The 13,721-nt window shown below is 41.9% G+C and overlaps 1 protein-coding gene across 1 annotated transcript in view; it reads left to right on the top strand.

Annotated features, from left to right (window-relative positions):
• Positions 1-896: 896 nt before the first annotated feature.
• The window catches only part of LOC306667716 (piwi-like protein 3), a gene marked incomplete at its 5' end in the record, with an annotated part of 31,890 nt that continues 19,065 nt past the window's right edge, over positions 897-13,721 (top strand). The window contains 5 exons of the mRNA XM_079150420.1: positions 897-903; positions 8,094-8,305; positions 8,862-8,980; positions 10,881-11,075; positions 13,216-13,339. Coding sequence (XP_079006546.1) covers positions 897-903; positions 8,094-8,305; positions 8,862-8,980; positions 10,881-11,075; positions 13,216-13,339 — 657 coding nt within the window. The remainder of the gene's footprint in view (positions 904-8,093; positions 8,306-8,861; positions 8,981-10,880; positions 11,076-13,215; positions 13,340-13,721) is intronic.

Here is a 13,721-nt window from a genome sequence, read left to right as displayed (position 1 = left end):
TAATAATATTAAAAGAAAGAGTTGGTGGTTTTAAAAAAAGTAGCAATGCCAAAGGACAGAAACCTGGAAACAATGGAGACTGGCATCACAGATATATTTTTAAGTGACACAAAATACTCAAAAACTTACAAATCACAGGAAATCCACTCACAAGTCTCAGTGCCAAAGAGGGGATCTGGGATGTCTTCATTTGACTCCACGGTGACAGCAGCTGCATTTAGTTGTGCTGGTCTCTGCAGGGATCTGGTTAAAAGCTCTTCAGTGCTAAGGGCTAAGTTTCTGGGGCCCAAGTGCATATCGTTTTGTAACATCAGCTGGCAGGTAAATCTGGGGATGCTTACTAGGCGAGACAAGGTGGGGCAGGAAAGCAGGTAAAGCCGACCCTTCTTCCATCCCACTAGACTTAGCGTCTCAGAGTCCACCAGGTGCAGCCCCACTGCCGGCTTCATCTGGAGGCGCCCTGGAAGAGGCCGGCCCAGCGGGGTTGAAATTGAAATGGGGCCAGAGAGTGAGGGCCAGGGCCAGCGGCTGCTCTGCTGAGTGGTGCACCTCGCGGGGAGGCCGGGTAGGTCTTCCCATTCACCCCCACCTCGGCCTTTTTGCTGACTGCTCCCTGGAACGGGCTGTCCCTGAGCAGGCGGGGAGCCAAGTTTGCGCCCCTCTTGGAAAGGAGTGTTGCACCTCCCACTCGACCGAGAATAACGCTGCTCAGGCACTGCAGGTTCAGGGAAGGGGACCTGGGTGGGTTCGCATAGCGCGCAGAATGCAGGTGAGATGCGGGGTGAGGGCCAGGAGAGAGGATGCCTAGGCAGAGCGACTATCCGGGTGCAGAAGCTCAGGTGTGTGTGTGTGTGGGGGGGGTGCATTAGGGGTCCAGGGCATGTTGTGCTACGCGAATGTGCGGTAGGTGGGAAGAACCTGGTTCTCACTAGTATGAACAAGCCTAGTAACCAGCACTGTCTTGGGAGTCTAAATGAGATAAAGAATCCTGTGGATTTTCTAAAAATTTTTTTTTTCTCACGAGGGATTGAACCCAGAGGCACTTAACTAGTGAACCACATCCCCAGTTCTGCTTATTTTTTTTTAAATTTGAGACCGGGCCGGGTCTTATTAAATTACTTAGGATCTCCTAAGTTGCTGAGGTTAGCTTTGAACTTGTGATCCTGCCTCAGACTCCCGAGCCGCTGGGATCACAGACATGGCCCACTGTGCCTGGTTTGATTCTTAAATTTCTAGCAGTATTTTACTAGGTGCTCTATCACTTCTCTGCCAACTCAGGAGCAATCCGTCTTTATTGGAGTGATTGGAAAACGTGTGTAGTTAGTAACTAACCCCAGGCCTCGTTTTACCTAAGAAGTTTTTTTTTTTTTTTTTTTTTTAAATTTACCAGGAGACTTCACCAAGTTATCGGATACAATCATGTTCTTTAAGGGTTTCTGTCCTTTAGGGTCATCACCTTGCGGACCACAATGACCGGCAGGGCCAGGACACGAGCCCGAGGCAGAGCGAGGCATCAGCGTTTCCCCCAACCGGAGGCACCTGGAGCTGCTGCGGTGAGCCCTGTAATGATCGTTTCCTTGATGCAAAAGATCGGGGCTCGAGGGGACCAAAGAAAGCCTGTGCTTGCGCCACTACAGTCCAGTATAGCGTCTCCCCTGCTGAGCACTGAGATTTCTAAGAAAAGTCAGGTTTCATGGAGGGGATGGGGAGCCCACAGGCACCTGGACACGCTGCTGTTTCCCTGGCTGGTTTTCACCACAGGCAAATGGGTTTTCTCCTTTCACCCCAGAGTGATCCCAAAGGTTTCGAAGTTTGACTTCAAGCCAAGGACGACTCTTAGGAATGAACTTGGAAATAAGCAACTTCTTTAAAGTCCTTAACAACCTGAAGCAGATAGAATTTCCAGTCTTGTTTAATACTTGCTATCCCTGCTACGTGGGTATGTTCTTTTTTTTTTTTTTTTTTTTTTTTTTTTTTTTTTTAAGTGCATCTGGGCTTTGCACTGGCGAAGCAGAACCCCAGACTTCTGATGGGAGCCCAGCTTGGCGTCCAGGTACTGCTTGGCCTGCCCAGTCTGCTGTCTCCTCTCCTCCTCTGCTGACCTCAAGACTCCCTCCCCTCTAGTCCTAATTTCAAGCCGTTGACATTGACTCCTAAAGGTCACTGATGCCATTGACATTGGGGTCAATGCTGTTTCCTCACCTTGTCTCTTCACCCAGGAGCATCAAAACCCCTGGTCTGGGCCCCTTACCTGAGGCCCCAGGCACTAGCTCTGCTTACATCAGCGACCCTTGGCAGCCCTGAACCCCAGGCATCACCCTGCGGCTCCCCGCTCAGCACCCAGGGCGGAGGAATTTGCTCATCTAAATCATTTGCATACAAATGAGGGTTCTCCTATTCGGTCATCTCCCCCAACAGGACTGCCACCAGCACCCGCTTCCCACATCAGAACCGGCTCTACTCTGACCCCCACTTCTCTCCTGGGCACTCTCCAGGGCTCTACTGAGACTCCTCTTAGGCCCCATGGTGCCCTCCACCTTGCCAAATCCTAGGCTTGGTTCTCTGTCCTCCCTGCACTTGCCCTCTTTGAACTCCCTCTGGCCACCGCACACACCCTTGCTTCCTCCATCATGGCCACCCCTGCCAACCTGTTCTTTGCTGGCTTCTCCTTGCTCTCGTGACACACTGTGGGGGCCTCCTCTCTTTAGACCCTTTGGTGATGTCAGCCTGTGTCATGGCTTGAAATAGCTGGTATGTGGCCAGGTCCTCATGTCTAGATCTCCAGCCAGAACCTCTCCTGCACTTTGGGACAATCTCTCAGATGTCCAGGGACACTTCACATTCCCAATTTCTTCTCCCAAACATGTTGTTCCTATTTCATTCAGAGTTCCATTCATCCATATGCTCAGGCCGACATCTTTGGATTCATCCTAGACTCTATGGCAAATCTGTCCCATAAACGACCAGGAAATACTGTCTCTCACCCCCCCCCCCACCCAAAGCTGGGAGTGGAAAGCTATCCAGTAGATACTTCTCAGCCCCGACTTCTCAGCACCTCTAGCCCTCCCTCTGGTCCAAGCTACTGACATCCCTCCCTGGACTTTGCTCATTCACTCGCCTCCTTCAAGATAGTAGGGTAGAAGAAAGGAGGCCGTTTGAAGGAACTTGCCTTTCACCTTGAAAATGGGAGCCCTTCTAGGGTATTGGGAAAAGGAGCTGCAGGAGCTGGTTTGCCTGGTTCCTTGTTAGGAACAGATTGGGGGGGGGGGGTGACAAGGGCAGAGGCAGGAAGACCAGTCAGGTCACTGGCAAGTTCCTTCAAGTCTGACTGTCAGCTTCCCCTGAGGTTCTCCATTGCTCCCCATTATTGCAGCCTTCCCCCTTCCAACCAGCTTAGCAGTGACCCCCCATTCTCTGTTTTGCTCTACTTGTTCATTTCCATAGCAATTGCAAGGTGCAATAGAAGTTACTGTTCAACATTCATTTCTTGCTGGAATGTGAGCTGTTTCAAGGGGGTGGTTTTCTTTAGGTCCTGAGCATATCATCTGGACAATGAACACACAGGGCAACACTGCTTTTTATTTCTATTTCCAAAATCCTGCAGGCCCCACAGGCTGCTGGGCTGCAGCCTCGCCCCCAACCACCACAAGAGGAAGCTCAAGCAGCTGCACCTGAGCAGCCAAGGGGTGCAGAAGGAGGGGTCCAGGCTCCAGGTGAGATGAGGGAAGGGGGGCAGGGGAGGATTATCAGGGGAAGGTCCACACAGCAATAAAAAGCCTCCTCAATATTCCCATGATTCTGGCAGGAGGGGAAGCATGTGCAGCTTGCAACTTTCTCCCTGCAGTGAGTGTTTGGCTATCGGTGTTTTATTTGCCTCACATTTTAAAAGCTAAGGAAAAAGAAATGGAGTTCAGCCAATTCAATATCCTTCTTAAAGTCAGATAATGCATTTGTACAGATAACCCTAAGTTAGCCAGGAGTTCTGGGAACACGATTCCCTTGGCTGTTTAAATTGCTGCATTGCAAAGGTTGAGCAGCCCCTTGACCATTGGGTGTTCCCACCTTGCGGCATCCTAACAGGTGACAGTTTTCCTCATTATACAGGTGAGCCCTCAGGCTCAGCTGTTGTCATTTGCCAAGGACATGGCTAATGCAGTAGAACTTCAGATCCCATTCTCTTCTTTGCTTCTTACATCAAAATAACTTGTGATGGGCCAAAGTGGTGAACATTAAAATAAGAAATGTAGAGAAGTACTTTAATATACTAATAGAAAATCCAGAATCCAGAAATTGAAGTTCGAATATATAACTTGTATCCCTGATGGCAGTTCTGCAGGTGTGAATAAATATCATGCGTAAAATACATGGTGTGTAGCAAATGCCAGTAATTGATGACTGCTGTTTTCTTCCACTGGAATTTTAATGAGTTTGCTTGCTAGGTGTGTCAGGAGCTAGTTCTAAATTTTACACATGAAATATAGTGAAATAGTCTTTCTCCTGTAGAAATACAGACTCTTAATAACGTGAAAGGGCACTGGAAACTAAGAACAATAGCTTCCAGAAGTAACATTTTAACTACAACCACTTTTGTAATCCAAACCACGTACTCTTGGCTATGCAGGGATACAGGATTTACAGATATCTTTCACGATGCACTATTTGCTCTTTCAAAGTTTACCTTTGTAGAATATTTAAATCCTAGAATGTAATGAAAGGCTGGGATCTTTTTCCAGTTTTTCTGCATAGAAAGATCAGCCCCTCGGTACCAAAAGCCAATTAATTGCCGGGATTTTAGTTGGTTCATTCATGTGGCACTTCCTGATGGCCACTAGAGGGCAGCACGCAGTGGCAGGAGCTGCGCTGGGAAGCTAGGCCACCAGAAAGCAAGGTATTTTCAGAATCTTGTGAGGGTGAACAAATCCTGAAACGGGAATAAATCAAGGGCCAATAAGCGAGATTATTGGGAAACTTTCTTGGTAAACTTCTTGCAACCTGTCACTGAAATGATCCTTCTCAGTGGCATCTTTTCAATCTCAAACCTGGATTATTGTACTTGGTAGTTGGGGTTACATTGTACTTCCCCCCTTTTTGTTGTGTAAACGCGTGTTCTTTGCATGTATGCATATGTAGAAGTCCCTCTGGAAGCTGGGCTGCAGGCCTTATCGGTGAGGCCGAGGAGACGTCCTGGAGTTTTTCAAGACCTCGTGGTGAATACCAGGCAGAACTTGGAGCATGTTAGACACTCAAAAACTGGTAAGCTGGAGCAGGGAAACCGGGCAGGAGCGGCCAGGGCTAGAATGGGCACCCCTCGACCCCCAAAGCAGCCTGGAGGGTCTAGGACTCACTAGGGAGCTGGTGCTGCTACGTGGGGGTGGCGGGGCTGCGACTGGCCAGGCGATGGAACAGGACCTGGGCATCAGCCCGGGGATGGGTGGAAACCGGCCGACCGCTCCCCAGCTGCGGCTGCGGATGGGTTACAAACCGGGAGTGTGCCAAGGCCCCCAGGCTGCAGAGCTAAGGAGCAGCAGCTCCACCCTCTCCGGGTGGGGAAAGGAGCGAGATGCGTGGCCTCCTGGCTTCGCGGGAAAAGAGCTGGACTCCCCACAGCCCGGGAGGCTTCTTTTGGAAGCCCAGGTGGGTCTTTGTCTTCTAAAGATCATGATTTTGACCCCACCCTGAGATGTTGGCCCATGACTATGTTGACAAAGATCTTGAAGAAATGATGGATTTGGCATTTTAATTCAGATTGCTTTGAAGTGTTAACGCAGTAGCACATTTACCGTAAACTTTAGTTTAGCACGGTGGACAAAAATGGTTAAATTAATAACTTGAAATCGGTCTCTAATTTATACATCTGAAGTCCAGGATTCCTGTAAGCACACAGTAAATAATGGGTAGCTGGGGCTCTGTTGCTTTCTGACATTTTTATCAAAGTTGTCAGCTGCTTATTGCTGTATTGTGCTAAACTTTGAACCTTCTTTCTTTTGTTAAAGATCAATACACTTTTATTTAGTAAGATACTGGCCATAATCTTCCATTGTTATAATTTTAATTTTCACTCTGGGTTTACAGTGGCTGGTCTGTACAAATAATTTACACAAAGGCGACTGAATGCTAATACCAGCGCGCTTAAATGAAGGTGCCCATTCTCATTAGCTGATGCAGTAACATATTCAGTTTACCTGTGCATTGCTGGAACCTTGATGTAAGATAGAAACGGTGCTTCTTATCTAAAGTTTGATTATCAGCAAGTAGAATGAACACTGTTTTACCAAAATACAGAAAATTATATAAGAGAAAAATAAATTCCAGCTACTTTAATAGATTTTTTAAAATGCCAATCTGATTTTAGCCTCTTAGTGCTAACTAGCTAGTAACATGTACTTTTAATTCTTTGTTAAAATGAGACAAATATTTGCATGATATTTTTATGTGTAAATCCTTCATATCTTTTTAGATCTAATTCAATATTTTCTGACTACTTTTGTCATATATGCCATTTTGTGCACATTTGTGACATTCATAAATTGTACCACTATGACTTTTTCCATGTAAAATAGCTATTTACTGAATTTTCCTTTGAAAGCTAGGTTAACAGAATTTTTTTTGTTACTCTTTATTAAAAGAATTGTTTGAAAGCATGAAAATACTGAATTTGCAATCATATGAATAACACCTTTATCAAGTATTACAAGCACGATTCTTATAACAAATTATGAGAAATTATTTTCTTTTGCTACATTTTCATATGAACAAACCAAAAATTCATGATGAGCAGTTGCAGTGTTGGCTGATGTATCTTTTGTGCACAGGGAATTTGAAGAGGACAGTGGATTCATTTAGAAGTGTAATTGGTGCTGTGATAATGGCAACTTTACTCATTAGTCATACTTCATCTTTTCCCTGCTGGCTTTGAAGATTTTCCTCTTGTCATGGTCAACAGCTGAATTTACGTGAAAGATGTAGAATACTGTTTAAAAATACCAGTGTCTGTACAATTAGGTCAAAGAATTGTGCAATCACTTCCTTTTTATAATTTTTTAAAATTGAGGGTCAGAAATGTTTGAGAAGGTCAGAGCCAATAGAGCGTGGTGATACTATTTAGTTTAACCAGTCTCTAGTAAATACTTCAACTTTGAATGTAAACTAAGGAATAAAGCTCACTACTAAGGAAATGGTTTGCCCAGAGTTTCAAAGCATGTTGTCTACAGATGGTAATTTAAATCATTTATAAAAATATTGACATTACTTTTTTTTAAGTTTCTAATTTTTTTCACTAAAAGAAGAAACTATTAGTTTTAATGTTAAATATGATAGATATTAATATTCCTTAGATGACCAATATTCCTCTTAGATGATTCCAATTGTCCCAGTTTGAAATAAGTACCCCGTATGAGATAAATTAGTGATGCTCAGAACAAGTTTTAGTATCCAATGTTCAAGTGGAAGTTGCTGTTGTTGCAGTGATTATAATGTGTACATAAATGCTGATTTTTTTTTTTTTTTTTTTTGGCATTAAAAGAAAAACCAAAAAATCAGGTATGCTGGCCTATGACCGTTATGTTTTATGGAACTGTTCATTTTAATCTCTTGATTACCAATAACGTGTGTTTAAGAGATTCTGTACTGCTTCACAAGGTCACTCTAAGTAGAGATACTTCATTCTGGCTGTTACTGGCCTTTGTAATGACATTGGCTTTTGCGGAAATGACAATTCATTGTAGTTTGGGTGGACTATTTTCTTTTCCTTTTATAGTCCCTAAAACAGAATGACCCAGTTCTTTGGTTGTACTGAGCTTAAAGAAAAATTAAACATTGTTACCCATTGTGGCCTATTTTTCTTTTGGAAGCTATAGAGATTGATTTGGGTTTTGACTTATTCTTATTAAATATTCTAATCTTATCATAATTCTCTAAATTTATACTTACATCAATTCTCACCAAATGGACAGGCATTCTGGAGATCTTGCATGCACAAATGGTTATTTACCATTTATCTCCCTGTTAGACCTAACTTTGTTTATCAATATCATAAGTGTCCAGATTATTTGAGGTCTAATCAGTCACTTTGTCTCATTTTTTTTTTTTTTCAGGTTCAGAAGGTACATTGGTAGATCTAAAAACGAACCATTTCCAAGTGACATGTCCCCAGTGGATTGCATATAAGTACAACGTTGACTACAAACCAGACATAGATGATACAAATCTGCGTTCACAGCTACTTTTTCAACATGAACCAATTCTTGGCAACTGCCATATATTTGATGGAAACTCTTTATTGTTATCTAGAAGGCTACACAATCGGGTTAAGTAATATCTGATGTTTTCTTTCTCTTGCATTTATACTTTGCTATAACAAAACTTTCTGTACAAGAGTGTGTGGAGAAGTTCTGAGAATCTCTTGCCCATAGGACTTGTAACTAACCTACATGTCACATTTGATCATCATGGATGATAAGCAATGCTTCAGATTTTAGGGCTCAAGTGTAATTTAAATGGATTTGAAGCCCAATGTGGCTGAAAAATGCTGATAAAAAATTAAAATTATCATTTCCTCAAACTTTAGCCAAAAAAATGTTTAAATAAGGACATATTTCCTCTATATTTTTATTATCTTCTTTGAACTTTATCTTCAATAAATTTTGATATTAATCAAATTATTTATAGGAGCTTAAGTTAAAAATTCTTTTAAAAATTTCAATGCTTGGCTTTTGTAATCATGTTTTCTACATGCATGCCCCTCTGTGAGAAAGGTGCACCACCATGTGTGTTGGATGACCAAGTGACATGTTGGCTTGTTTCAGTGAACCTTAGCTTCTTGAAAGAACACCTGGATTGTTTTTGTTTCTACTTCTTAGCAGGTGGAACTGGTCAGCCGGACCCTAAGCCGTAGCATTGTGAAGATTACACTTCACTTTTCCAAGGAACTGCAGCCCACCCACCCGGACTGTGTGCGCTATTACAATATTCTCTTTAGAAGGTGCGTTAGCAAGAATGAGTTCCCTTGAGCTGCATTTGTGGTTTGCTTAGGTATCATGCTGGTGAACAACTGTGTGCTCCTGCACTCCATGCATTGAGACAGGGACAAGTGCTGGGGAGGAAGTGACACTGGGAACTCACAGCAGGCAAGCTCCTTGGCTCATCCCCAATACTTGTTCTCCCTGCCCACCCCCACTTCCCTCGTTTGGTACAGTCTGCAAGAGCAATGGACACAATATGTGTTTCTCTCTGGAGCAACTGCTTGCTGTCTACTCTGGCTTCACTATGATGACCAGAAATGCAAGATTTGGGACACATAGTTTGTAAGAGATGTTTAAGCTCTGTTGTGGGAATGAAGGACATTCTGCTGAGATTTCTATAATTTATCTTATGAAAAAGAACCAGAAAAATTGAGGTTAAATGAACCTTTATATCTTCACTGGGTGCAGTCACCCACCCACATCAGTAATCCCAGCAGCTCTGGAGGCTGAGGCAGGAGGATTGTGAGTTCAAAGTCAGTCTCTGAGCAATTTAGCAAAGGCCCTGTCCCTAAATAAAATATTAGAAAGTAGAAAGGACTTGGGATGTGGTTCAGTGGTTAGGCATCCTGTGTTCAATCCCTGGTACTAATAAATAAGTAAATAAAATTTGGTGCATATATATATATATATATATATATAATTTGGTGTATATATATACACATATATACAACATGCACATATATACACATAGCCATGCAATTTATTTTGTTACTATTAATTGATAATAGAACCAAAACCATTGACAGGCTGTTTTCTAATGTATCTTAGGTGAGACTAAATGCTTACTACTATTCACTGTTTTTAACATATTCTATTTTTTCAATTTCTAGAACTCTGAGGCAGATGAATTTGAAACAAATCGGCCGCAACTATTACGAAGACAGGAGTAAAAATGATTTCGCCAGCTATAAGTTTGTATAAAGTGAAAAATATAATGTTCTACAGATATATATATATATATATATATATATAATTAGAAAGTTGTTGTATTTGAACTGCTATGATTTAAAAGTGATGCCCTTTTAAACGGTACCACCTACCCACCATGAACAACTAAAGTTCAGTTTAGCATAAATTAAAGGGAAAAGATTAACCTTAAAGACCCCAGCATGATGCTCTGCCACTGAAGCTTATTATAACATGAACATTTTTTTTCTCTTCTTCCTCTCCCCCTCCTTAGCCTGGGGTGTGGGAACAGCATTACTCTTCTTCCCTATCCAGTTATCTGTCCTTGAGTACACACCCACTACCAGAGTGAAGAAATTCAGACTTGGCAATAGCACCAGCAGATCTAAGAAATGATTATTTCCCAAATTAACAAATGAAGTGGGACCAGGCACACCTGGAATCACCTCTTTAAAAACCCTCTGTCCCCACGATGGGCAGCCTCTGGGACAGGACTCCTCTGTTACTCCTTTGCTAGCAAAGCAATTAAACTTTTGGGTTTTTTAAGAAAAAACCCTAGCATGAAAAACATAAACCTAAAAGTGTTTAATTATTGTATAAACAGTGTAGGAAACCTAAGTCAAAAATTGAGTTATAAATTTCTCTGAAAAAAACTTAATAGCAATTATATCTATTACATGTGTCTATATTACTTGACAGGGTATATATACATATATTTTAAAAGTTAGAGATGATGCATTAAGCCTGTGTGTGGTAATAAGTTACCAAAGAGACACACTACTTATAAATAATCTGTATTTGAAGGTCCTTGGAAAGATCAATTACTGCTAAAATTAAGGAATTGAAACCAGTTGACTTGCATCTATTTTAGACCCAGAGCTCAGGCCCTGAAATGCTCTGCTCCCTGTGCAGACCTTGATCTTCACACTCTGATGTGGTTTCTTCTGCCTGCAGGTTGGAAGTCTTGCCTGGTTACATTACCTCCATTCTTCCGTATGAAAACAGTCTTACTCTGTGTGCAGACCTGAGCCATAAACTACTCCGAATGGAAACTGCTTATGATTTAATAATGAAGATATTTGAAAGCAATGTAAGAAATTTCAAAGAGAAAGTGGAGAAAGAATTAGTTGGGCTAATTGTTTTTACAAGGTAAGTCTACTTTTTTAAGAACCGATGCAATCATCGATTTGATTACTCCCCCCGCCCAGCACCTCCAAAGAAAAGATGTTCCTATATTTCTTGAATCACTGAGCGTTGACATTTAGGACAAGAAATTGCATGAAAATCATAAGTCGTTGGCTGTTCTGCTCATCTGATCCAGAGGAGGTTCTCTGGGCTCAGTTGTCCTGCAGTCCCTGATGCCCCTTCATTTGGTCCGCTTGCCTAGAGCAGCATGTTTTTCCTGCATTTCTTTCCCTGTTTTCATTTTTTGGGGGAGTAGATGTCAGGCTATTTTAAAAATTAGCACTTAAATATAATCCATCGGCTACTTCTTATTTGAAGGAAGGTTTTATCCTTCATTTCCCTTCTACACCAGGAGTATTCAGTTGATAAGAGAGTGGATTTTAATAACCAGTTACTTTGCCAAAGCAGTCTGAAAAGAACAAAGTTGGAGAACTCACGTTTCCCAACTGCAGAACTTATTACAAAGCGACAGTAATCGAGACAGGGTGATACTGGCATAAAGATAGACCCGCAGACACTGTAATAGAGCCAAGTCCAGAAGTTGGTCCTCGCCCTTGCAGTCACTTAGTTTGATGGGGATGTAAAGATAGTTCAACAGGGGGAAAAGTCTTCTCAGTAATATGCTTTGATATCCACCTGTCCCTCCACACAGTGCACATAGTTCTATTTTGAGTTCTTGAATTAAGTTTGGGTAAAATTTGTAAGAGCTAAAAGTATAATTTTATTACAATGTTTAAAAGTAAAATTTGACTTTTAAGCAAAGCCTTCTTGGATAGAACCTCCATAACATAAAGAATAATATAGGTCAATTGAACTTCAAGTTAACAACTTTTGTTCTAAGTACATTGGTAAAAAAGTGAAAGGAGAGCTGACAGGGAACATGCTTGCAATCACACATCTTATAAGAAACCCGATTCTAGAATATATAAAGAATGCAACCCAATAGTTAAGACAACCAATTTTTAAAAAAATGGACAGAGCATCTGAGTAAACCTTTCTCCAGAGGCCTTTCTCCAAAGGATATTCTAAGGGCCAATGAGCACATGAAAAAATGCTCAACATCATCAGCAAAATAAGGTACCACTTCATATCCATGAGGATGGCTAAAGTGAAAGCAGATATTAAGAACTTGGTAAGGATTTGGGAAATGTAGAACCAAATCCTTTCTACATTGCAGTAGGAATATAAAATAATATAGTTTCTTTGGGAAATAACATTTGAGGAAATGTCAGGCTAGAGTTAGCATACCAGATGACCCAGAAATCCCACTCCTAGCTATATACACCTAAGAGAATTGAAAACTTGTACCGGCCAAAATTGGTACTTGAATGTCCATCGCATTATTCATAATAACCCAAGTGTAAACAACCAGTCCATCAACTGGTATATGGATAAACAAAATGGGATGCATCCATCAAGGAGAAAATGTGTGTATTTGTATGTATCCATCTGTGTTGTGGGTATATAAAATTTTGGTGTGAGGGATGGAACCCAGGGCCTCACACATGCTAGGAAGTGTCCTACCACTGAGCTATAGCCCCAGTCCTTTGTTTTGTTTTGTGAAAGGATCTTGCTAAGTTGCCCAGGCTGACCTGGAACTTGCCATCCTCCTGCCTCAGCCTTTCTAGTAGCTGGGATTACAGATATGGGCCACTGCTCCTGGATATAATAGAATATTATTTGGAAATAAAAAAGAATCAATTACCAACACTTGCTGCAACCCAAATGAACCTTGAAAATGTTAAGCTAAGTGAAAGTCGGGAAAGATTACATGTTGGGTACCTCCATTCACATGACCTATGAGAGGCCAACTGTACAGAGGCAGGAAGTTGATTTCTGGCTGCCTTGGGGCTGAGACACTGGGGTGGAAATGAGTGGTTGCTTATGGTTATGTGCCCTTTCTGGGGAGGTAGAGATGTCCTAAGATTGTTGATTGTACAACTCTGCAGATACACTGAAAGCCATTGGCTTGTCTGCGTAAATGGGTGAGTTGTATGGTACGTGAATCACATCTTGTTAGAATTGATATATCCTACAGTAACTTGAAGGATTCCAGATACTTCTGCATGCAGTCACTAGGTCAGGAATAACCTCCTGTGTTGTGATTACACCACAGATACAACAATAAAACCTACAGGGTGGACGCTGTCAGCTGGGATCAGACTCCCAGAGATACATTTATAAAAACAGACGGCAGCCAAATCACCTATGTGGACTACTACTGGCAGGTAGGAAATTTTATTTAAAAAATATATTTGAATCTTAAAATTTTTCTCAAGCTTAGTTGAATCAACTTCTCTTAAGTCTTACTTAGGAACCTTCAATATGCAATATTAACATAGTCTCCTTTGGGGATAGGGTTGCCTCCTCTGTTATCCATGTGTTTAAGGGCCTCTGCATGGGGCTGCGTGGCATCGTTAGACTGGCTCTATCAGGGCTGCTCTGTCCGTCTCAGAAGTGGCTACAGTGGTTTTAAACGTGTAGATGGAATACTAGATAACAATAAAGTCAGTCGTCAGATAGAAAAATTTACTTGTCTAGAAGTCTTAGCTGTGTAGAACTTGGTCCAAAAAGAACAAAAATGACCAGTTGCATCTGATGTGATATCAG

Source organism: Sciurus vulgaris, assembly GCF_902686455.1.
Source record: "Sciurus vulgaris genome assembly, chromosome: 8".
NCBI classification, from domain to species: domain Eukaryota; kingdom Metazoa; phylum Chordata; class Mammalia; order Rodentia; family Sciuridae; genus Sciurus; species Sciurus vulgaris.
The sequence above is the reverse complement of the archived record's forward strand: the minus strand, read 5'-3'. Positions and strand labels throughout refer to the sequence as shown.